This window comes from Heterodontus francisci, chromosome 13 (genome assembly GCF_036365525.1).
Source record: "Heterodontus francisci isolate sHetFra1 chromosome 13, sHetFra1.hap1, whole genome shotgun sequence".
NCBI lineage: Eukaryota > Metazoa > Chordata > Chondrichthyes > Heterodontiformes > Heterodontidae > Heterodontus > Heterodontus francisci.
This window is the reverse complement of record NC_090383.1, coordinates 107,249,192-107,275,707: the sequence shown is the minus strand read 5'-3', so window position 1 is coordinate 107,275,707 and position 26,516 is coordinate 107,249,192. Positions and strand designations below refer to the sequence as shown.

The following is a 26,516-nucleotide window of genomic DNA, read 5'->3' as shown; positions in this document are numbered from 1 at the left end:
TGGCAGAGAAGCTAAATGATTACTTTGTGTCTGTCTTCACTGAGGAAGATACAAGAAATCTCCCAGAATTAGAGATCCAAGGGATTAGGGGGAAATGAGAAATTGAAGAAAATTTGTATTAGTAAGAAGGTTGTATTGGAGAAATTAATGGGGCTGAAGATTGATAAGGCCCCAGGACCTGATATTTTACATCCCAGAGTGCTGAAAGAGGTAGCTATGGAGATAATGGATGCATTGGTGATCATCTTCCAAAATTCTATAGATTCTGGAGTGGTTCCTGCAGATTGGAAGGTCGCAAATGTCACCCCACTATTTAAGAATGGAGGGAGAGAGAAAACAGGGAATTACAGACCTCTTAGCCTTATATCAGTCTTTGGGAAAATGCTAGAATCTATTCTAAAGGATGTGATTAATGGACACTTGGATAATAATGATCTGATTGGGCATGGTCAACATGGATTTATGAATGAGAAATCATGTTTGATGAACTTGTTGGAGTTTTTTGAGGATGTTACTATCAGAATTGATAAAGGGGAGTCTGTGGACATGGTATACTTGGATTTTCAAAAGGCTTTTGATAAAGTCCCCCACAGGAGGTTGGTTAGCAAAATTAAAGCATATGGAATAGGAGGTAATTTACTGGCTTGGATTAAGGATTAGTTAGCAGGCAGAAAGCAGAGAGTAGGAATAAACGTGTCATTTTCGCATTGGCAGGCTGAGACGAGTGGGGTACCGCAGGGATCAGTGCTTGGGCCACAGCTGTTCACAATATATTTCAATGATTTTGATATGGGGACCAAACGTAGTATTTTCAAGTTTGCAGATGACACAAAACTAGGTGGGAATGTGTGTTGTGAGGAAGATGCAAAGCGGCTTAAATGGGATTTGGACGGACTTAGTGAGTGGGCAAGAACATGGCAGATAGGATAAAATGTGGAAAAAGGTGAGGTTATCCACTTTGGTAAGAGTTATAATTTTGCAGAGTATTTCTTAAATGGTAAGAGATTAGAAAGTGTAGATGTACAAAGGGACCTGGGTGTCCTTGTCAATAAGTCACTGAAAGCTAACATGCAGGTGCAGCAAGCAATTAAGAAGGTTAATGGTATAAAAACAAGAAATGCTGGAAATACTCAGCAGCTCTGGCAGCATCTATGGAGAGAGAAGCAGAGTTAACGTTTCAGGTCAGTGACCATTCTTCAGAACTGGCAAATATTAGAAATGTAAAAGGTTATAAGCAAGTAAAGCAGGGGTAGGGCAAGAGATAACAAAGGAGAAGGTGTAGATAGGGCAAGGTCACAGAATAGCTGACCAGAAGGTCATGGAGCAAAGGCAAACAATATGTTAATAGTGTGTTGAAAGACAAAGCATTAGTACAGATAGGGTGTTAATGGACTGAAAATTGAACAGCAGCAAGTACAAACATGAAAAAAAACAGTGGGTAAGCAAACTGAACAAACTAAGATGAAATAAAATAAAATAAACACACAAAAATATATATAAAAAAGAAAAAAGAACTAAAATAAAAGTAAAATGGGGGGCCCGTCATGCTCTGAAATTATTGAACTCAATGTTCAGTCCGGCAGGCCGTAGTGTGCCTAATCAGTAAATGAGATGCTGTTCCTCGAGCTTGCGTTGATGTTCACTGGAACACTGCAGCAATCCCAGGGCAGAGATGTGAGCATGAGAGTAGGGGGGAGTGTTGAAATGGCAAGCAACCGGAAGCTCGGGGTCGTGCTTGCGGACTGAGCGGAGGTGTTCCGCAAAGCGGTCACCCAGTCTGCGTTTGGTCTTCCCAATGTAGAGGAGACCATATTGTGAGCAGCGAATACAATATACTACATTGAAAGAAGTACAAGTAAATCGCTGCTTCACCTGAAAGGAGTGTTTGGGGCCTGGGATAGTGAGGAGAGAGGAGGTAAAAGGGCACATATTACACCTCCTGCGATTGCAGGGGAAGGTGCCATGGGAAGGGGATGAGGTGGTGGGGGTAATGGAGGAGTGGACAAAGGTGTCGCGGAGGGAACGATCCCTTTGGAATGCTGACAGGGGAAGGGAGGGGAGGAAGCGTTTGGTAGTGGCATCACGCTACAGGTGGCGGAAATGGCGGAGGATGATCCTTTGGATATGGAGGCTGATGGGGTGGAAAGTGAAGACAAGGGGAACCCTGTCACGGTTCTGGGAGGGAGGGGAAGGGGTGAGGGTAGATGTGCGGGAAATGGGCCGGACACGGTTGAGGGCCCTGTCAACCACAGTGGGGGGGAATCCTCGTTTGAGAAAAAAGGAAGATATATCAGAAGTGCTGTCATGGAAGGTAGCATCATCAGAGCAGATGCGTCGGAGATGGAGAAACTGGGAGAATGGAATGGAGTCCTTACAGGAGGCAGGATATGAAGAAGTATAGTCGAGGTAGCTGTGGGAGTTGGTGGGCTTATAATGGATATTAGTAGACAGCCGATCCCCACAGATGGAGACAGAGAAGTCGAGGAAGGGAAGGGAAGTGTCGGAGATGGACCATGTAAAGTGAGAGAAGGGTGGAAATTAGAAGCAAAATTGATAAAGTTTTCCAGTTCGGGGCGGGAACAGGAAGCAGCACTGATACAGTCATCAATGTACCGGTTAATGGTATGTTAGCTTTATCGCAAGAGCATTTGAGTACAGGTGTAGTGAAGTCTTGCTTCAGTTGTGTAGAACCTGGGTGAGACCGCACCTGGAGTACTGTGTGCAGTTTTGGTCCTCTTCCCTTAGGAAGGATATTATTGCCATCGAGGGAGTGCAACGAAGGTTCACCAGACTTGTTCCTGGGATGGTGGGACTGTCCTATGAAGAGAGATTGGGGAAATTGGGCCTGTATTCTCTAGAGTTTCGAAGAATGAGAGGTGATCTCATTGAAACCTACAAAATACTTAAAGGGATAGACAGGGTAGACGCAGCTAAGATGTTGGGGAGTCTAGAACCAGGGGACACAATTTCAAAATAAGGGGGAAGCCACTTAGGACAGAGATGAGGAGAAATTTCTTTACTCAGAGGGTTGTGAATCTTTGGAATTCTTTACCCCAGAGGGATGTGGAAGCTTAGTGATTGAGTATGTTTAAAGCAGAGATTGGCCGATTTCTAAATACAAATGACATAAGGGGATATGAGGATAATGTGGGAAAAAGGCATTGAAGTGGAAGATCAGCTATGATCGTATTGAATGGTGGGGCAAGCTCGATGGGCTAAATGGCCTACTCCTGCTCCTATGTTCCAATAAACTCTGACCCCCAAGAACAAATTCCACCCCCTCTACTATGTAAAAATTCAGAGCTATTTCTATTTTCTCAGCAGTAACACCCCTATCTAATAAGGAAAATACCTCCACTACCTATTGAAAACCAACTATAGCCTCTTCTAGTCCCTTACCCAGAAATAACTGAGCCCACATCCCCATACTGAGCCAAACACCTAGTTGCTGACATTGTCCCTACAGGAATTGAGCCCTGGCATGCAGCTTCCCCTCCCCCACCACATTAGAGAAGAAACTTGGCCTGACCCAGTGTCACTCAATGCTTCCCCATCTGCTATTGCAGTCTCTCCTTCACCTTCTGTTTGCCTCCTCCTTTGTTCACTCTTCTCTATTTTTAATCAATGTCCCATTGAAGAAAATAGTCCTGGTTCAGTGCAATGTCCACCCGCCCCACCTAGTGTGAAATGCAATAGATAATCAATTGTATATTAAATTTCTGTGCATATTTCCTGTGTACAAAACTGTATCTGTTTGTTAACTGTTTTCCTTTATCCACATTTATAATGGAAACTGCTTTGGTACGCTTATTGCACTGTATTTACATTGTCCTGCTAGTTTTGTATCTCCCAGCTCTTCAGCCTACAGAGAAACTGTAGAGAATGCTCCAACCACATCTACTTCTCTGCTTCCCACATTGCTGTATATTTTGACATTCTGAGACCTCGGGAAGATCAGCTAGTTTTTTTAAAACTCCACCTCAGCCCAAAATATTTCTCTCAATTCCACCCCCCCACCCCCCCATTCTGTAATGTTTGCATTCTGTAAGCATTTGTTTCAATCTTTTCAATGCAAAACCTCTTTTAAATAAAATATTTTTGATGTAGTTCTTCATATAAGTGCATGTGTATTATTTGGATCATTGGATCACAATGTGCAGTTTAAATGTCGTAGAAAGCTTTTTTTTGGTACTTTTTAAAATATATTTTTGGAGAGAATGTTGAGTTCCAAAAACTCAGCACTACACAATAATGTTTTATCTCTTCACAGGGAGCTGCCTTGATTGGTCTCTTTCCATGTATGTTGCACTGCAACAAAGAAATAACATTAGCCAAAGTGGGGGTGTTGATGAGACTGGGGTCTCTCGTCTTGCTGGCCTTTTCCACACATACCTGGATGGTATTTCTAAGTAAGTAAATATTCCAAACCTGGAGTCTGGAAATCATGGTGTGTAATATGTTTGTATCAACACTGAAACACACTTGTGTCAAATTTCTCTGTGAGGTTATTTTAACTGAGCTGTTAATGTTTTAAAATTTAATTTTACATATTTTTACGCCTCCTGCTAAAGTAGTAGGCAAAGGGATTTGGTAAAATGCATTAAGCATTCATACAATAATATTGCCCTGAGTAGTTTTCAGAATTGGATCTCTACTCATAAATTGTACTTGTGTACAAATACCAAGCCATTTCTGTAAGAAATAACGGACTGATTTGACAAATGCCCCATTTGTGGAAATTGATAAAGAAATTTTGAAACCCAGCTATCTGAAATTTTACCTATTTTTACACATGAAATTGTTTTAATTCTTTTCATTTATTTCAAATTGTATATCTGTGTGTGTATATATATATATATACACGTGAATGTGCATATATATATATATATATATTCTTTTTCTTTTGGGCCTCCTTATCTCGAGAGACAATGGATACACGCCTGGAGGTGGTAATATATATATGTATGTGTATGTAAATATGTGCATGTGTGTGTGACCATTGTGAAAATGTACACCAACTGGCACATATAAGGCCAGTTACCTATTAATTTGGATGATCCATTTGATGATCTGTCGAGTGTTATTGCCCAACCTCCCCTTGACTCGAGAAGCGCATAAATGGAGGATGTTCCATTATTCATTTTAGCATCTGTGAACCTTCACCCTAATGAGCAAGCAGCATTTTGATGTATTCAGTGAGTGAAGGCTTCAGCAGTGCTAAAGAAATAGATAAACAATGGGGAATAGTCGGAAAACCAGCTCATTCCAAGTATATGTGAAAAAATCTTTACTTTAAAGCCTAATTTGACACTGCAAATTTAAGACCAAATAGGTGTTCGTTAACTAGGTATTGCAGTAGTGTCATGCTTTAAATAGAAGTGGTTTTGAATCCTGGAATATCCCTTTGTTAAATCCCTCCATTGCAATGCAAATGGTTATTAACCATGAGAAATGCTAATGTTTCTGCCACCTCATTAATAGGTTGGCTTTGCTTGTCTGTTCCAGTAACTCAAATCTGTGGTGTGAAGTACTTTCTTAAAAGGATAAATTGCAGATTAGCCTCGTGTGGTGGTTTCCCACTGAACCATAGAAAAGTTACAGCACAGAATGAGACCATTCAGCCCATCACGTCTGCGCCGGCTGAAAAAATTAGCCGCCCATTCTAATCCCACCTTCCAGCACCTGGTCTGTAACCTTGCAGATTACAGCAATTCAGGTATAGGTCCAGGTACCTTTTTTTTTAAATGAACAGGTTTCTCCTGCTAAAGAACTGTTCTGACATTAAAAAAAAGGGATAACTGTTTTCATGGTTTGTTCAAATTTAGTTCAATTGTCAGTGCAGAATGAGCCCCCCAGTTGACCCCCAGAGAAGATTACTCAGGTGACTACTGAATACCGTGCTCTGGAATAATGTTTGTAGTGCATGGGCTACAGCTGAGCAATGTGCATTAGTTGTGAGATAGTAAAACATAGCAGCATGAAGTGAGCAAAAGTTTTTCTTATTAAAAGGAAACTGATTCTAGACGAACACCTGTGCTGGCCTGCAGTGACTTGAGTCAAAATGCAGCTGACAAATGACCTCTTCTGACCAACTGAGAAATGAAGAATGGTTTAATAATTTTTAAAAATCAGCAACAACTTAATGGCTATAGGAATACTTCAGGAAGATGATTTCCAATTTCATTACTTGCTAGTGATCTTAAGTGAACTCCAAAACCCATTATCAATTTAATTCTGATTCATTTGGATACTTCTGAACATGCAGTTGACTGTCAACTTAACTATTGAGTAATGAACAAGGTACTGGACAGAGGGAAGCAACTATTTCTTTTCCTGAGAATGGGAGGGTGAACATAATGAAAATGTCTGTACCACAATTGATCTACAGGAGTGGAATACATTAAACTTTGCTCTGAGATGTTGCCTTTAGAGGTACAGTTAGTGATATTGTGTGGCCAAGGAAGACTATCGGCTGAGCACCTGAGACAGAAGATGGGGGAAATAAGCTTTTGTAGTATGCGCATTTCGAACTATATGGGGTACTGGATGGGAGCAGCAATAATTCCAAAGGGAAAGAAAGGTAAACTTGATCACCGAGAGGTTTCTGAGAGGGGAAAATATTACTGAAGCCACTGCACTGTCTGACATACTGCTGAGTTCCCAGTAAAAGAGAATGTAATAATTCCAGAAAGCCAGTTGGTGAAGATAGTACTGGAGCCAATCTTTACTCAGTTTAACATTTATTTACAAAGTGAAACATGACAAGCATACACCTCCTAACTCAATCACAGCCACAGTTTCAGTTATTGTCTCTTTATATGTGCTCAAGTGAAACCCAAATTAATGCCCTCAATTTGCATATAATTAAACACAATTGATATCCAATTAACAGAGGAGACTAACCCACTAATTATTAACGCTGTACAGAAGTCACTGGTTGAAGTAGGAAGTGTCTAGGAAATCTGGTTTGCAGTACACAAACTGGAACGTCAGAACTATGTGTCCTGGCCTGTCGGAAGACCTTACACAAATCAACGATTCTCGGAAGACCGCCATCATTAACAACGAGCTCAGTAGACCCAATGTGGACATTGCAGCCCTTCAGGAGACATGCTTCCCTGCGAGCGGATCTCTAACAGAGCAAGACTACACCTTCTTCTGGCAGGGTAGGGATCCTGAAGAACGAAGACAGCATGGAGTGGGCTTTGCCATCAGAAACTCTTTGCTCAGCATGATAGAGTCACCTTCAAATGGCTCAGAACGCATACTGTCCATCCGACTGCTCACCGCCTCTGGTCCAGTACACCTACTCAGCATCTACGCTCCAACACTCTGCTCCTCACATGGAGATAAAGATCAGTTCTACAAGGAACTCCATAATATCATTAGTAGCATCCTCAATACCGAACATCTGTTCCTGCTGGGGGACTTTAATGCCAGGGTTGGGGCCGACCGTGACTCATGGCCCTCCTGCCTTGGGCGCTATGGCATTGGAAGGATGAATGAGAATGGACAGAGACTGCTTGAGTTGTGTACCTATCATAACCTCTGCATCACCAACTCGTTCTTTCACACGAAACCCTGTCACCAGGTTTCTTGGAGGCACCCAAGATCGTGTCGTTGGCACCAACTGGACCTCATCGTCACAAGGTGAGCCTCCTTAAACAGTGTTCAAATCACACGCAGCTTCCACAATGCGGACTGCAACACTGACCACTCCCTGGTATGCAGCAAGGTTAGACTCAAACCAAAGAAGCTGCATCACTCCAAGCAGAAGGGCCACCCGCGCATCAACACGAGCAGAATTTCTTATCCACAGCTGTTATAAAAATTTCTAAATTCATAGAACATAGAACATTACAGCGCAGTACAGGCCCTTCAGCCCTCGATGTTGCGCCGACCTGTGAAACCATCTGACCTACACTATTCCATTTTCATCCATATGTCTATCCAATGACCACTTAAATGCCCTTAAGGTTGGCGAGTCTACTACTGTTGCAGGCAGGGCGTTCCATGCCCCTACTACTCTCTGTGTAAAGAAACTACCTCTGACATCTGTCCTATATCTATCACCCCTCAACTTAAAGCTATGTCCCCTCGTGTTTGCCATCACCATCCGAGGAAAAAGGCTCTCACTATCCACCCTGTCCAACCCTCTGATTATCTTATATGTCTCTATTAAGTCACCTCTTCTCCTCCTTCTCTCTAACAAAAACAACCTCAAGTCCCTCAGCCTTTCCTCGTAAGACCTTCCCTCCATACCAGGCAACATCCTAGTAAATCTCCTCTGCACCTTTTCCAAAGCTTCCACATCCTTCCTATAATGCGGTGACCAGAACTGCACGCAATACTCCAGGTGCGGCCTCACCAGAGTTCTGTGCAGCTGCAGCATGACTTCGTGGCTCCTAAACTCGATCCCCCTACTAATAAAAGCTAACACACCATATGCCTTCTTAACAGCTCTATTAACCTGGGTGGCAACTTTCAGGGATTTATGTACCTGGACACCAAGATCTCTCTGCTCATCTACACTACCAAGAATCTTCCCATTAGCCCAGTATTCTGCAATCCTGTTACTCCTTCCGAAGTGAATCACCTCACACTTTTCCGCATTAAACTCCATTTGCCATCTCTCAGCCCAGCTCTGCAGCCTATCTATGTCCGTCTGTACCCTACAACATCCTTCGGCACTATCCACAACTCCACCGACCTTCGTGTCATCCGCAAATTTACTAACCCACCCTTCTACACCCTCATCCAGGTCATTTATAAAAATGACAAACAGCAGTGGCCCCAAAACAGATCCTTGCAGTACACCACTAGAAACTATACTCCAGGATGAACATTTACCATCAACCACCACCCTCTGTCTTCTTTCAGCTAGCCAATTTCTGATCCAAAGCACTAATTCACCTTCAATCCCATACTTCTGTATTTTCTGCAATAGCCTACCGTGGGGAACTTTATCAACCGCCTTACTGAAATCCATATAGACCACATCCACGGCTTTACCCTCATCTACCTGTTTGGTCACCTTGTCAAAAACTCAATAAGGTTTGTGAGGCACGACCTACCCTTCACTTGAAAAAGCCCTTCAAAATACTCCTACAGGGGATGCAGAGACTAAGTGGGCCCACATCAAAGACGCCATCTATGAGTCAGCCATGACCACCTATGGCAAACGTGTGAAGCGGAATGCAGACTGGTTTCAATGTCATTTTGAAGAGCTGGAACCTGTCATAGCCACTAAGCGCATTGCACTGCTGAACTACAAAAAAGGCCCCAGCGAGTTAACATCCGTAGCACTTAAAACAGACAGAAGCGCTGCACAAAGAACAGCCAGGCGCTGCGCAAATAACTACCGGCAACACCTATGCAGTTATATTCAGCTGGCCTCAGACACCGGAAACATCAGAGGAATGTATGATGGCATTAAGAGAGCTTTTGGGCCAACCATCAAGAAGTTCGCCCCCCTCAAATCTAAATCAGGGGACACAATCACTGACCAACGCAAGCAAATGGACCGCTGGGTTGAGCACTACCTAGAACTGTACTCCAGGGAGAATGTTGTCACTGAGACTGCCCTCAATGCAGCCCAGCCTCTGCCAGTCACGGATGAGCTGGACGTACAGCCAACAAAATCGGAACTCAGTGATGCCATTGATTCTCTAGCCAGCGGAAAAGCCCCTGGGAAGGACAGCATTACCCCCAAAATAATCAAGAGTGCTAAGCCTGCCATACTCTCAGCATTCTACGAACTGCTTTGCCCGTGCTGGGACGAGGGAGCAGTTCCACAGGACATGCGCGATGCCAATATCATCAGCCTCTAAAAACAAAGGTGACCGCGGTGACTGCAACAACTACCGTGGAATCTCCCTGCTCAGCATAGTGGGGAAAGTCTTCGCTCGAGTCGCTTTAAACAGGCTCCAGAAGCTGGCCGAGCGTGTCTACCCTGAGGCACAGTGTGGCTTTCGAGCAGAGAGATCGACCATTGACATGCTGTTCTCCCTTCGTCAGCGACAGGAGAAATGCCGCGACCAACAGATGCCCCTCTACGTTGCTTTCATTGATCTCACCAAAGCCTTTGACCTCGTCAGCAGACGTGGTCTCTTCAGACTACGAGAAAAGATCGGATGTCCACCAAAGCTACTAAGTATCATCACCTCATTCCATGACACTATGAAAGGCACAATTCAGCATAGCGGCGCCTCATCAGACCCCTTTCCTATCCTGAGTGGCGTGAAACAGGGCTGCATTCTCGCACCTACACTGTTTGGGATTTTCTTCTTCCTGCTGCTCTCACAAGCGTTCAAGTCTTCAGAAGAAGGAATTTTCCTCCACACAAGATCAGGTGGCAGGTTGTTCAACCTTGCCCGCCTAAGAGCGAAGACCAAAGTACGGAAAGTCCTCATCAGGGAACTCCTCTTTGCTGACGATGCTGCATTAACATCTCACACTGAAGAGTGTCTGCAGAGTCTCATCGACAGGTTTGCGGCTGCCTGCAACGAATTTGGCCTAACCATCAGCCTCAAGAAAATGAACATCATGGGACAGGACGTCAGAAATGCTCCATCCATCAATATCGGCGACCATGCTCTGGAAGTGGTTCAAGAGTTCACCTACCTAGGCTCAACTATCACCAGTAACCTGTCTCTTAGTGCAGAAATCAACAAGTGCATGGGAAAGGCTTCCACTGCTATGTCCAGACTGGCCAAGAGAGTATGGGAAAATGACGCACTGACACGGAACACAAATGTCCGAGTGTATCAAGCCTGTGTCTTCAGTACCTTGCTCTATGGCAGCGAGGCTTGGACAACGTATGTCAGCCAAGAGCGACGTCTCAATTCATTCCATCTTCGCTGCCTCTGGAGAATCCTTGGCATCAGGTGGCAGGACCGCATCTCCAACACAGAAGTCCTCGTGGTGGCCAACATTCCCAGCTTATACACACTACTGAGTCAGCGGCGCTTGAGATGGCTTGGCCATGTGAGCCGCATGGAAGATGGCAGGATCCCCAAGGACACATTGTACAGCGGGCTCGCCACTGGTATCAGACCCACCGGCCGTCCATGTCTCCGCTTTAAAGACGTCTGCAAACGCGACATGAAGTCCTGTAACATTGATCACAAATCGTGGGAGTCAGTTGCCAGCGTTCGCCAGAGCTGGCGGGCAGCCATAAAAGCGGGGCTAAAGTGTGGCGAGTCGAAGAGGCTTAGCAATTGGCAGGAAAAAAGACAGAAGCGCAAGGGGAGAGCCAACTGTGTAACAGCCCCGACAACCAATTTTATCTGCAGCACCTGTGGAAGAGTCTGTCACTCTAGTATTGGCCTTTATAGCCACTCCAGGCACTGCTCCACAAACCATTGACCACCTCCAGGCGCTTACCCATTGTCTCCCGAGACAAGGAGGCCAAAGAAGAAGAAGAAGTACACAAACTCCTATCAGATAAGGGAGAATAAAGGAAGTGGAAGGGGCTCAGTGTTCACACCAAGCATCATATTCAATCCATTGAGAGGTAAGTCAGATCTGTCAAGTCACTACGGTTGGATTCAGCCTCTGCTATTTTTCTCCCGATCTTCGCCTTTATATCTCTTTTTTTTTCCCTGCCTGATTGTGACACCTCATGCTAGAGTTCACTTTCAAAAGCAGGCGTGAGCCTTTTATTGCAGTTCTAGAACTGCCACCTCTCGTGAGCGTCAACATTTCATTCGTCTCTCGGGCCATTGTAGCCTAAACCAAACCCATTCTGATGTCCATTTTCCAGCATGGGTTACAGGGTAGTAAAAGGAATGAGAGCCTACCATCATTTGATTTTTACTAGTTCCTTAGTTGTCATTCTGATTGAAGGCAGCTCACAGCACAGACCTGGAGCTAAACCTGGGAGTTCCCAGGTTTGTATCATTCTGTATAACACCATTGCTATGTATTTGCCCACAGACCTATTGGGCGGTATTTTATGCATCTTGTTGCGTTTCCGACGGCAGAACTGGAAGTTGGCGGCACTGCCACTTCTGCCATTTATGCTGGTTCCTAGGCAATCACATATTTAAATTTATGCATGGGAGGCACATGTGGTCATGCAGGGATGACAACCCATTGGTGGATCCTGCTGTCACTCTGCTAAGCGCCATTAGCGGCAGGGCTATAAAGCATTCTGCATTGCAAGCATGGATGCTGACCAGCCTGCATGCTTTCTTTTCCTTTGCACAGATTTAAGATTAATATAGTTAGAATCATTTTTGTTTATCACCCTACCTCATTGTTTATTTTTTCTGTCCCACCCCAGCACCAAATTCCAGCTTTCCTTTACTATCACCCCATCACCACCCCCACCCACTCAACAGCAGCAAAGAAAACACCTAGTACACACCTTGAACACTATATCATATCCTCCCCTGCACCTCCACCCACCTGGCACACCACCCTGCAGCCACCCAACCCCCAAACCCCCTTCCCCCCTTCCCTACCATTACTGCAAAAGAATCACCCTTGCTGGTCCAGAGCCTGGAGCTAAACATCTATTCCAATGTTGGCCTCTATTGTGCCAAAGAGTTCAAGGAGTAAAACCACTGACCTCGGACACAACTGCACAAAGCTGACTGGTGCATGCCACCTTTAAACGTACGTGAGCCGGGTGCCATGAGATTCCCGTGTGCCACTGAATTAATGTGGCAGGTAGAACTTAATTTGAAATAACTATGGGGTAATGAGTATTCATGCTATGCCGAGCCATGAGGTTACAGATTGTAGTTGAATTTAATTCTGCCGCTGCTGATGGTCCACAGTGCCTCATGGATACCCAGTTTTGAGTGGCTAGATCTGTTCGAAATCTATCCCATTATCCCATTTAGCACAGTGATAGTGCCACACAACACGATGGTGGGTACCCTCAATGTAAAGACGGGACTTTGTTTCCACAAGAACTGTGCAGTGGTCACTCCTACCAATACTGTCATGGACAGATGTATCTGCGATAGTTAGATTGGTGAGGATAAGGTCAAGTAGGTTTTTCCCTTTTGTTGTTTCCCTCACCACCTGCCGCAGACCCAGTGTAGCAGCCATGTACTTTAGGACTCGGCCAGCTCGGTCAGTAGTGGTGCTACCGAGCCACTCTAGGTGATGGACATTGAATTCCCCCACCCAAAGTACATTTTGTGACCTTGCCACCCTCAGTGCTTCCTCCAAGTGGTGTTCAACATGGGGAAGCACCAATTCATCAACTGAGGTGGGTTGGGGGCGGGGTGGGGGTGATGGCGGTAGATGGTAATCAGCAGGAGGTTTCCTTGACCTGATGCCATGAGACTTCATGGGGTCCGGAATTAATGTTGAGGACTCCAAGGGCAATTCCCTCCTGACTGTATACCACTGTGCTGCCACCTCTGCTGGATCTGTCCTGCCAATGGGACAGGACATACCCAGGGATGGTGATGGTGGTGTCTGGGACATTGTCTGCAAGATGACTGCTTTTGGGGCCTTGTCATCCTCGGAGAGTTCTTGCACCTCATCTTTAAGGGCCAATAGACATTACTTCAACTCATTCCTCCTCCGCCTCTTCAGGACATTGCGTGTCCTTCACCTCTCCTCATCCTCCATGTCTGAAGGCTTGTGGCTTAAGGATGAGTACTTGGTCTCAGGCAGTCACACATGTCAGAGGTGCTGTTTCTGGATGAGAGGTTAAACTGAGTCCCTGTTTGCTTGTTATGGCAGACATAAAAGATCCCACTTTTTCCAGGAAGAAAGGGAGGTCTGGTGAATACCAGAAGGCCTTTGCTTTCTTTATATGAAAATTGATAGCATTATGCATAAATGCTCTTTAATATTTTCCCCCACTATGGATGTTGAGACTAATTGATTTATAATTCTTGAGTAGCTGTTGCAAAAAACAGTTGCTGACATTCAGCAGTGGAGTCTTGCAATTCTGACCTGTAAGGTGGAATTTTCAATTTCTCACTCCTTTTTTATTTAATTTTGGGTAATGTTTCCTGTCATTAAGAACACCTCCCAATGTTATTGTATCTTGTTTGTTTCCTTGATAATTCTAGGAGGGATCCCATCTGGTTCAGGTGTTCTGGAGACAACAACATGCATTGATATGGCATCTTTAATGTAATAATGTCCCAATGCACTTCACAGGAGCATCATCAAATAAAATTGATACCAAACCACATAAGGCGATATTCGGATAAGTGACTAAAAGCTTGGTCAAAGATGTAGATTTTAAGGAGTGTCTTAAAGGAGGAGAGATAGGTGGAGAGGTTTAGAGAGAAAATTCCAGAGTTTAGGGATTAGGCAGCTGAAAGCACCAGTGGTGGAGTAATGAAAATTGGGGATGTGTAAGAAGCCAAAACTGGAGGAGTTCAGAGATCCTGAAGGGTTGTAATTCCTTGCATTAGTTTTGCATATGCTTTACAGATCTCTTGCTTGTGTTTCAGATTTTTGTGCCAAGATGGCTTGATGTTGAAACAGAAGGTTGATACTGAGACCTTGTCATGGACAAATCCAATCTGTTTCCTGTGCAATGCTGCTTGTTCATTAATGTTCTGCATGGTGTGCTGTCAGATATGTTGGAATCTAATAAGGAATCTCTTCCGGTTAACCTTGTTATTGTAATTACTGGAAGTCAGAAATGGATTAAATTTACTTTAAATTGGGCAATAAGCATAGGGGAAAGGCAAACTTGCAAATACTTGATAGTGTGTGATACATGAAAAGTTACACTTTGAAGATATTCTGGCACTGGCCGAGAATTCAGTTAGAAAACATTGAGGTTAGACAGGGGCCGTGAATAATTTTATGTAACCAATAAAAAGCTTCATAGACTACTTCAGAGATAGAAGGTCAAATGTGTGCTAGGGTGCAGATGGTTATTAGGCCCTCTCAGGAAAAAGGAGGGAGTGTATTTGGAAACCTAATGATTATATTACAGGAATGGGTTCATAGATTAAACCTATCCATGTGCTATAAAGTAAAATTGATGTAGCATCACCAGGAATTCTTGGCTTGTAAACTCTAAAATACTGCATTGTAAAGCCAAGCTTTACGTCCCATCAGTATGTTGCAGACACCTGAATCTTCATGCAGGAACTTGTGTTTAATGAGCTAAAAATTCTTGACTATAATCCAACATTATTTTAGAGCAGATGAACAGTCTCCACTCTATTAATCATTAAAAGCAATTACTTTCCAGTATTTTATATCTGGTTCAGCAGGATGTAAGCTTAAAATTGTTGCAAAATATTTGGATCTTTGACTTTTTAAAAATTTGTTATGGTAGATGTTCCCTCAGGCTCAGTGTCACATGTCATTCACATTAGCAGACCTTGTGCCCGCTTTAATCACTAGTAGCTTTGTATTGCCCGATATCTAGTTCACCAAAAGAATGACATTGGGTGATTATAATGGCTATTCACAATATATATTAATGATTTAGATGAGGGAACTAAATATAATATCTCTAAATTTGCAGATGACACAAAACTGGGTGGGAGGGTGAGTTGTGAGGAGGATGCAGAGAGGCTTCAGGGTGATTTGGACAAGTTGAGTGAGTGGGCTAATACATGGCGGATGCAGTATAATGTGGATAAATGTGAGGTTATCCACTTTGGTAGCAAAAACAGGAAGGCAGATTATTATCTGAACGGCGATAAACTGAGAGAGGGGAATATGCAACGAGACCTGGGTATTCTCGTACACCAGTTGCTGAAGGAAAGCATGCAGGTGCAACAGGTGGTAAAAAAGGCAAATGGTATGTTGGCCTTCATAGTGAGAGGATTCGAGTACAGGAGCAGGAATGTCTTGCTGCAATTATACAGGGCCTTGGTGAGGCCACACCTGGAATATTGTGTGTAGTTTTGGTCTCCTTATCTGAGGGAGGATGTTCTTGCTATAGAGGCAGTGCAGCGAAGGTTTACCAGACTGATTCCTGGGATGGCGGGACTGACGTATAAAGAGAGATTGAGTTGGTTAGGATTATATTCACTGGAGTTCAGAAGAGTGAGGGGGGATCTCATAGAAACCTATAAAATTCTAACAGGGCTTGACACGGTAGATGCAGGAAGGATGTTCCCGATGGTGGGGGAGCTCAGAACCAGGGGTTATAGTCTAAGGATATGGGGTAAAGCATTTAGGACTGAGATGAGGAGAAATTTCTTCACCCAGAGAGTGGTGAACCTGTGGAATTCTCTACCACAGAAAACAGTTGAGGCCAAAACATTGTATGTTTTCAAGAAGGAGTTAGGTATAGGTCTTGAGTTTAAAGGGATCAAAGGATATGGGGCGAAAGTGGGAACAGGTTACTGAGTTGGATGATCAACCATGATCATAATGAGTGGCGGAGCAGGCTCGAAGGGCTGAATGGCCTACTCCTGCTCCTATTTTCTATGTTTCTATGTAGCCCTCTTGTTACAAGTACTGTATACAATAATGCACAGGCTCTCGTGTGAGTTCTCTTAACTTCACTCTAGTCACACAACACTAATTGTAAACCAACTTTATTTTACATCAAAAATGTGAATAAATAGAATACTGTTTTCACCACAACATTAAATTTTCCTACTGCTCTTCATACCACAAAATAACAAAATACACAACTCTAGCACTGTTACAGGCTAAACTCGCTACCTGTCCCTGAGCTATTTAACTCTTGATTAGCTCTGTTAAGAGATATGCACATTGATACCTAGTGACCCAATCACCTGGGCTGATTTAGCGAATGAGGGATCTCCGTCTCTGACATTTTCTGACTGCATGTCCATCAGGGAGGGGTGAAAAAAAAACAAAAGAATGCCCTCAGACCCTTACCTCAATTCTAGTTGCTGAGGCTGGGTTTGCTGAACTACTGAGTAAAGTTGCTGTCGTGAATGAAAAGCTGCTCTTTGGTGCGGAATCAGTAGGGTATATTTTAAGTATTGCGTACAGCATGCCATCGATCGCCAATAGTGCCAACCGGAGGTCCATTCCATTTTGACGGCATGTCGCAGGTACCAAACAAGCACCCACTCTGTCCTCATGGCTTCATAAACTAATTCTAACATTAATCTTAACCTCTTCTGCTGTTCAGTCATGTTTCACTGAGGTTGGCAGTTAAAATGGCATTGAGGCACTATGTACATCATAGGGCCTCGATTTGCATAGATTAATGAGGCTGTCACTAGATTGAGGAGGTCATTCAGTGGAAGGCAGTGGGAAAAATGGCAGCGGAGTGGGAATGAAGCATCTCCATTTTAACTGTGCTACAGCTGGGCAGATGCAGCTAAAATCTCCTCCAGTATGCCTACTGGCCATGATAAACTATTCTGTAATAAAGGCAGTTGATACAATAAACTCTTAATCTCCTTCTGATTTAACGTGCAGAAATATAAAAACCTGATGCCTCTGGTGGCTGACTTGTCTGGTATCCCATCTTAGGAGCTATCCTAATCAACATTAGGGAGGAGTGCCCATTGCCATCCCTACGCCATTCAATTTTGGCCACTTAAGGGCCTTTTTCTGCCACCGCTGGTATTTTACCAGTGGCTGGTGGGAGCTCTGTCATATGGGGAGGCTACCCAGTAAAACCAGGGCAATTTGTGGCCCTTGAAGGACCCCCAGCGGCAAAGAGACCCCCAGACTCCCTGTGGCAACACCCACCCCTGCCCTCAACAACCACCCTCCACCCACCCCTCAGCTGGCCCAGGCAAGCCAGCTCTACTTACCTGCAGTCTGCACCTCCAGCACTGCACCTGGCCCCGGGCCTCTTGCGGTGCCAGCAGTGGTCACCGTTCCCTATGGTGCTGCTGAGACTGCTCAGTGTCTGGCCCTGTGGTTGGCCAGCAGCTCTTGGAAGCGGGATCCCTGTCCTTAAAGGGATGGGGACCCTGGCACTGGGCAGTGAACTGCCTGAGCACTGTAAAATGCAGCCGGTGGTCCCCTGCCTTTTTGGCCTGGTGTTGGGACCCCTGCTGCATGCATAAAATTCTGCCCTTTGAATCTGACAATGTATCAAAACAACAACGTAAATTAAAACTTCCCCCCCTTCCGTGGGTAAAAATCTCAAAGCATACATTGGTTAAGACAGTTTATCAAAGAGCAGAAGGTTGCAGTTTCAAGTGACAGTCCTGGACTTGAGCACATAATCCAAATCAACACTTCAGTGCAATTCTGAGAGAGAGCTGCACTGTTGGAGGTGTCTTTCTGGTCCTATTTGCCTCTCTCATGAAAAATATCCCATTGCACTATTCAAAGAAGGGCAGGAGAGTTCTTCTTGATGTCCTGGTCAATATTTATCTCTCAATCAATAACACAAACAGATTATCCGGCATGCATCCAATTTTGTTTGTGTGCCTTGCTGTGCGCAACCTGGCGCTGCATTTCCCTATATTACAACAGTGACCACATTTCAAAAAGTACTTGATTAGCTGTAAAATGCTTTGAGACATCCTAAAGTCAAAAAGGCACTATATAAATGCTGCCTCGATTTATAAAAACATACTTTTCTTCCTTTCTCAGTGGTCCATTGAAACTCCTCCTACTTGTATTAACCTGCATAGGTCTAAAAATTTATTTTTGTGTGCTGATGAAGAAAAGAACATTGGTTATGTACTTCAAATATTATTCTTTCAGGTGCTGTAATAAATAGTCTTTCTGGATTCACTGGAGCTGTGCTTCAATCTATGGCATCTAGTATTGTGGAGCGAAATGAACAAGGTCAGTATTGCAGGTTTGCTTGTGAAATAATTAGATTTAATGATTTTGTTATAATTCAATTTGACTTTCGTTCATTATAAATGGTTTAAAACGTGATATAAATCTCACTTCATTGATATTAAAGCTTTCATGAGCAGTCAGTACTTCCTTATAAATTTTATAAAGCAACTCCGGCAGAGACATGGACAATTATTTTCTGTTGTGTTATAGAGAAATGGTGCTACAGCCACATTCTCTCATTGTTACCAAAACTACACGGAGAAGGTAAAGCCCATTTGAGAAGAAGGTCTTATATTTTGACCCCCACAGTAGAAAGCCAGAGGTTTTCCAAGTAGGTTGCCCATTTATGAACAAAGGCCCTAAAATCCTTTGTCACTTATCAGACTGTTTTCATCAAACGAGGAATAAACTTCTGCTTCTATTGAGATTGGCTTGTTACATCATCTGTTTCCATACGTTTTTTGTTTTTTTTTCTCACGTTGTTTATTGGGTTTTGCCTAATTTTTCTTGTATTTTGGCTTGTGTGCCATTGATTTCCATGCCTTCAATCATCCCTTTATTTAAAATGTGATTTCCCACCCAACTATCTAGCTATTTTTAGATACTGGTAGTGGCAATGCAATGAACGGCTACCGCAGTAGAGCAGATAATCTTTTGACTCTTGAGTACCAATGATAAATCAATTCCTGTACTTTTGCCAATGTTTTAATATTCAATCTTTGTTACAGGCCCTTCTGTTCTGTTCTTATAAATTTTAATTGTGCAGTATACCCACTGATGTTGATATTTCAGTTGCTATTGTGTTCACTTTGTACTGAATACAAGTTCTGTGACCTAAAATTGATATTTCTATTTTCTATTATGGATAGGTGCAATGTTTTCTTGCATGGCTTCTATAGAAATGATCTGTGTTATAATTGGGGCAACTATATTTGATGCACTCTATCCTAAAACGCTCACATCGCTGCCTGGTTTTAGCTTCATTGTGATGGCAGGCTTCCAAGTGATTCTATTGATCCTAATACAGTAAGTAGCCAGTTAATTTCATGAGCTCTCCATGCATGTGTCTTTATGATATATATGTGAATAACTCTTACAGATGAAATATTGGATAACAAAATGGAAAGAGATGGTCCCTTCAAAACCTCCCTTTAATACTATGTGCCTTAATTTTATCAACAAACCTATGTTGCCTGCAGCAAATTCATTTCCTCAACATCCATTGTATTTCCTTTCTCAATATATTGTTAGTTCCTTAAGGAACTTTGTCAGTTTTAAAAAAATTATTCATTCAGGGATGTCGGCGTCGCTGGCGAAGCCAGCATTTATTCCCATCCCTAATTGCCCTTGAGAAGGTGGTGGTGAGCTGCCTTCTTGAACCGCTGCAGTCCATTTGGGGTAGGTACACCCACAGTGCTGTTAGGAAGGGAGTTTCAGGATTTTGACCCAGCGACAGTGAAGGAATGGCGATATAGTTCCAAGTCAGGATGGTGTGTGACTTGGACGGGAACTTGCAGGTGGTGGTGTTCCCATGCATTTGCTGCCCTTGTCCTCCTTGTTGGTAGAGGTCGCGAGTTTGGAAGGTGCTGTCTAAGGAGCCTTAGTGCATTGCTGCAGTGTATCTTGTAGATGGTACACACTGCTGCCACTGTGCGTTGGTGGTGGAGGAAGTGAATGTTTGTAGATGGGGCGCCAATCAGAGGGCTGCTTTGTCCTGGATGGTGTCGAGCTTCTTGAGTGTTGTTGGAGCTGCATCCATCCAGGCAAGTGGAGAGTATTCCATCACACTCCTGACTTGTGCCTTGTAGATGGTGGACAGTCTTTGGGGAGTCAGGAGGTGAGTTACTCGCCTCAGGATTCCTAGCCTCTGACCTGCTCTTGTAGCCATGGTATTTATATGGCTACTCCAGTTCAGTTTCTGGTCAATGGTAGCCCCTAGGATGATGATAGTGGGGGATTCAGTGATGGTAATGCCGTTGAATGTCAAGGGGAGATGGTTAGATTCTCTCTTGTTGGAGATGGTGAGAATCTAACCATCTCCCCTTGACATTCAACGGCATTACCATTTTCACACATGACATGGCTTTTACAAATACATGCTGGGTTTGCTTAATTAACTTAGGTCTTTCTAAGAACGCAATCTTGCATACTCACACCTGATATTAGGCTGTAATTCTGAAGACCTGCAAACCACATCTAGCTACTTCTCTGACTAAACTGTCCCAGTTCCTACTTCATCCTCTTCTACCCATTAATTATCACTACTTTCTACGTAAACAAAGACAAACTACTCATTTGGTATCTCCGCTATTCTTTCATCCTCCATGAAAGGCTTTCTTTTTCTCTCTAAGTTGGCCCTTCCCTATCTCAAATTTTTGAAAGGCTTTTTCAGGGCCAGATTTTCCTGCAGGCTACTGAACCCTATGTCCGGCTCAAATGGGGGTCAGTCGCTCAACTGTGATTTTCCCTGAATTGGTCTATTCGTGCCCAGAGGACAGGCTTGCTGTCCAATTAAGGACGGTGGGCAGGCTCTCGAATCTGGAAGGTTGAGATGAGGTCTTCCAAATTGAAAGCAGCAGCAGGACGCCACGGGAGGTAAGTGAAGGAGAGGGCTCCCTCTCCAACATTTTCAAATCTAAAATTGAAAAAAAGGTCTTTGCAGCTGGGCCACCTCTGTTGATGAGGTGGGACGGGCAGGGAGGGCCTCTAAGCCTGCCTGGAACACTGGCAACCCCCCTCCGGTCTGCTGCCGGGAGGCTGCCTCCAGGCAGTTAAATAAGCCTCTGTGGGGACCTGGTGGCTGACCGGAAAATCCCAGTCGGCCTCATTCAATAAGGCTTTAATTACTTCAGTTGGTTACCCATGGCATGCGGGCAGATAGTCTTGCTGCGTTCCATCCCGCCTCTGGGAAAATGTTCCCGGTCCCAGCGGGAGCTAAAATGTCTCCCCTCTGTATTTATAAATTCTGTTACTATTTTCCTTTTAAGTTTCCTGTGACTTTTTTTTCTCCTTCTTGCCCTCTTAGCATTTCTAATCTCTCTTTTTTGCCTTCTCATTACATTTTCTATAAATTGATTTACCCACTTTACTGCTTGACCTTAATCCTTTCTTATTTGAAAGTTTCCTATTGTTTGGCAACTATTTGATTTGCCATGTTTTTCTTTCTGATTTAACTGGGGCTAGTTCCCTTTTTATCTAATAGAATATATGTTTTTCCTAAGTCAAGTAGCTTTTTTTCTTTGTTTCTCATCTTTTTGGTTTTTACATCGAATCTAATAATATTATGGTCATTGTTCCTTAGCTATTTCCTTACCCTTACATTACCTACTTGCCTCATTTCTTTCTCGAGATATATCCAACACTGCTTCCTTTCTTGTTTAACTAAAATCATACTGATCTAGAAATCAGATTCAGACACATTGCAGAAACCTTTTTTTCTGCTTACATTATTTCTACTACAGTCTTCCTTTTGGATAAACAGTCACCCATTATTATGGTCCATGTTAACTTTGATTAATGCTGCCATTTCCCCTGAATATTTTGTGACTTAAGTAATGTTTAGTTGCCAGTCATGCCCTAGTCTAAGCCATGTATCTGTTAATGTTGTATCATAATGCATCCCACCCCTCCCTATTGGGTTATCAACCCTCCAGCATTACCCTAGAGTCTCCAAGAATTAAAGACTAATCTCCTGGAGCCCAGGAGGAAAATAATCGAGGCAATAAAAAATAGTTTCTTAATTTTTGTTTGAACATTTTTATTTGTGAGTTATAAAAATATTGGATAATAGGTAAAAGATTATTTGAGTGACAGTCAAGAAGCATCCAATCAGTTAACAGAGAATCTATTGGTTTTCCAATTGGCTGTAGGAAGATGTATCATGCATACAGACATATGGGATGACCAATGGCATTAGTGTTGGGGTAGGGCATTTGGAGGCAGGAGATCATGTGATACCTCCAGAAACATGTCCAACCAAAGTTGGCAACCCCACCCACCATACACCCCCGCACACATGTGCATTTATTTGTGCCTCTAGCTCCACAATTTTATTTGGAATAATAGGTGATTTCCTCTGAGCATTAGATTTCATAGATTACACATTCAGCAAAGGTAATAACTATTGCATCAATTCCCTTAAAAATGATCTAATGTAGTTTCTAGTAAAGCATGGTATTAAAGGGTACAAGTATAGAAGTAGAAATTGATGGCCAAATACTATAGAAACATGATAGTTTATGTGCTATTGCGACCATTGAAATGTTATCTGTGTAATACAACTGGTTGAGTAATATAGGTTCTAGTGTTGATTAGATATCCTGGAATTTTTCACTAGATTACTTGTGAACCGCGGGTTTTATCATCTTGAGGTTTTACCTGCGGTTCTTCAGTTCTCTCAAGATTAGTTTATGACTACAAATAGCCAGTAGCACAAATTGTTCATTTGTATATTGAAAATAATGGGCTTGAAGGCTCAAATAGACTTCTTGTTCTGTATTATCTTATGACTAGCTAAGTAATGAGATATATAGCTAACATAGTTTCATTTATGACAAGAGGCAAAAATTTGGACATTCTGGGAAGGGGTCATCCTAACTCATGTCCTAACTCAGACCAAATGCTGTGTTGACTGACACTTTTCAAATCCCTCCATGGCCTGGCTCTTCCCTATCTCTGTAAACTTCTCTAGCCCGACAACCCTCTGAGATAACTGCATTGCTCTAAGCCCGGCCTCTTGAGCATCCTCAATTTTAATCACTTCACCACTGGTGGCTGTGCCTTCAGTTGCCTAGGCCCTAAGCTCTAGAATTCCCTCTATACATTTCTCCACTTCTCTGCCTCATTTTCCCTCCTTTAAGACTCCTTAAAACCTATCTCTTCGACAAAGCTTTTGGTTACCTGACCTAATATCTACTTACGTGGCTTGGTGTCATATTTTGTTCTATGATGCACCTATGAAGCACCGTGGGACATTTTATTATGTTAAAAGTGCAAGATAAATAAAAGTGAGGATGGAGTGGGAGTGGGGGTAAATGGAAAATAAGAATGAGAAGGAAAAAAGAACTCTGCACTCTCAAGCCCATTTCTTCTGTCAAGCGTGGAAAATTTTTCCAAATATAGGCGCTGCTCAACTTGTTCAATATTGTCAAGAAAACCCAATATGCCAAATAGGAAAGATTAACATGAAGTCCTGTAACATTGATCACAAGTCGTGGGAATCAGATGCCACCGATCGCCAGAGCTGGCGGGCAGTCATAAAGGCGGGGCTAAAGTGTGGCGAGTCGAAGAGAATTAGCAGTTGGCAGGAAAAAAGACAGAAGCGCAAGGGGAAAGCCAACTGTGTAACAGCCCCGACAACCAATTTTTTCTGCAGCACCTGTGGAAAAGTCTGTCACTCTAGTATTGGCCTTTATAGCCACTCCAGGCGCTGCTCCACAAACCACTGACCACCTCCAGGCGCTTACCCATTGTCTCCCGAGACAAGGAGGCCAAAGAAGAAGAAGAAGAAGAATTTCATTGGTTGGAAACTTACATTAGACTTTTAATGGAGAAAATCTTGTGGTTAACTTTTAAAAAACATGGCAGCCAAGATGACCACTGCAATTTGCACACCTTTGCACATTAAAAGGCCCCAACTGAAGCCAGAAGTCTAACAAGAAGCCCGGCCAGAACAATGATTTGGCTAACTGAGTAGATTACCCAGATCATCCCCGTTAGTGGGACGTTCAAAGCCATCTTGAGGCATTCTGAAGTGGAGACATCTCTCCAGGAGATAAACACTGACAACACCACCTGAGAGAGCTTTTGTGTTTTAGACTTTGGACCTCATTAAAAACAAAGAGGATTGAGAGAACCATGTGACCGTCTGTCCATCTCGGGAAAAAAAATGGGAGTTTTATTGTATTCAGAAGAGACAAACAGTAACTGAGACTACAGCAGCAGAGAAAGCTGTGTGCTTCCCTTTCTCTCTCTCTCTCTCTCTCTTTCTATTTCTCTTTTTTCTCTCTCTCCGGAAAACATCAAGTTTGAAAACTGTCTGTGACTATGGAGCCTCCAAGCCTACAGACTGCTACAGCCAGAGACCAGGGGAAGAGAGCCAACTACAATTCTGCCTCTGAGCAAAGTGGGCCAGCCACAAATTGCACTTTGAACCGCCAAGACTTCAAGAATACAAATCCAGCTGGAAGACAAGCGAATCATCCAGCCTCAGACTGTATTTAACTTTTATTTATTGTGGACTAATCCAACCAGAAACCTACTTTCCACTTTGTAATCTATTTGTGTGTGGGTGATTCTTGTGTGAATGTGTAGCGTATTTTTTATTATTTTTAAATCGTCGTCAGATTGTCAAGTATAATAAACTTACCTCTTTCTTGTTGAAACTCAAGAAATCCTATCCGATTGATTCCTTCAAGGTCACAGTAAAGGAAAAAGGTAAAACACTCACCACTGTTTAAAAGGAATAAACCCTGTTGTGGTCAAATAAGAGGAAGGGGCAAGTGGGGAGCCTGAGACCCCCTCCTCACCTTGCTGTAACAATATCCTAAGTGAATTAGGTTATGGGCTGTTTTTAGTCACTTACCCAATGGTTTACCTTCAGCGCACAGCCCGGGGCTTGATGGCACCCTGCCCCCACCCTGCCCAGGCCGGCCCAAGAGCATGTCTGTCCACATTTATGTTATTTGAACAAGTTACCTGTGCTTTTGGAGTCCTTATCTCTTGCCAACTACATTCAGCGCTCCAACTGGTGGTTTTACAAATGGTTATAAACTTCACCCAGTTGAGGAATAGATAGAATGACAATATTTACAATGTGTTGGAGTTTTATTTTAAAAGAAAAATGCATGGAGCCCATATACAAGTAAGAATAATTGTCCAGTATGTTTAATTGGGATTTAATCAACTAAGGTTGGGCTGCTGATCTTTCCTGCTCATCCTGTGTGTTCAATGTTACATTTACCCAACACAAAACCAAAATACTTAAAATGCTTGAAATACTCAACAAATCTAACAGCATCTGTAGAGAGAGAATTGGAGTTAACATTTCAGGCTGGTGACTTTTTGCCAAGACAGAACAAAAGGTTATTGACCCTAAAATTGGCAGGATTTTCCCTCTAGGGTCGGAAAACTTACATTGTGCCCATTGTGGGAGGAGGTAGTCGCAGTCCATGATTTTTGTGAAGCTAGGCTGCTAATTGGCTGGTGGATGGGTTGGGCGGCCCATTAATGACCACAGGTGCAGGATAGAGGTGGGACTCTACAAGTGGAAGTGTTCTCCGAGGCAGTTCAAAGTGAGTTCCAGAGCATTCTATTCTCCTGGGTTAGAAGGGCTCAGCTGACACGTGCCTGATGTTGATGGTATCCTAACGGGACCCTTGTCTTCTGTGCCAGCCCCAGCCACCGCCCTGCACAGCCAGGGCACCTCTCTGTTCTGCATCTTCCTCCTCCTCCCCCTCTGCCACCTCCTGCTCCTCCTCTTCCCCCTCTTCCCCCGATGAGCTGTGTTGTTCCAGGGCCTCACCATTCTCGAGTTACACATCTCTCTGGAGGGCCATGTTATGGAGAGTGCAGTAGACCACCACAATGAGAGAGACCCTTGCAGGTGTATATTGCAGAGCACCACCCAACTGGTCCAGGCACTGGAACTGCATCTTCAGAAGCCTGATGTCGTGCTCGATGGTGGTCCTTGTGAGCAGATGGCTTTGGTTGTAGCTCACTGCCTGCATATCGGGGTCACAAAAGGGGGTGAGTAGCTATCTCTTCAAGGGATAACTCTTGTCCCCTAGAATCCATCCATGACATTTTGGGGGGATGAAATGAAGAGCTGCGGC

The 26,516-nt window shown here is 43.5% G+C and overlaps 1 protein-coding gene across 2 annotated transcripts in view; it reads left to right on the top strand.

Annotated features, from left to right (window-relative positions):
• zgc:174356 (uncharacterized protein LOC100137120 homolog) overlaps positions 1-26,516 on the top strand; it is a 112,531-nt gene that overhangs the window by 59,248 nt on the left and 26,767 nt on the right. The window contains exons 4-6 of one of the 2 annotated variants that reach the window (XM_068044158.1): positions 4,271-4,409; positions 18,601-18,684; positions 19,554-19,710. In XM_068044158.1, coding sequence (XP_067900259.1) covers positions 4,271-4,409; positions 18,601-18,684; positions 19,554-19,710 — 380 coding nt within the window. Of the gene's footprint in view, positions 1-4,270; positions 4,410-18,600; positions 18,685-19,553; positions 19,715-26,516 lie in introns of those variants that run through there. The other variant, XM_068044159.1, reaches the window with a different exon arrangement.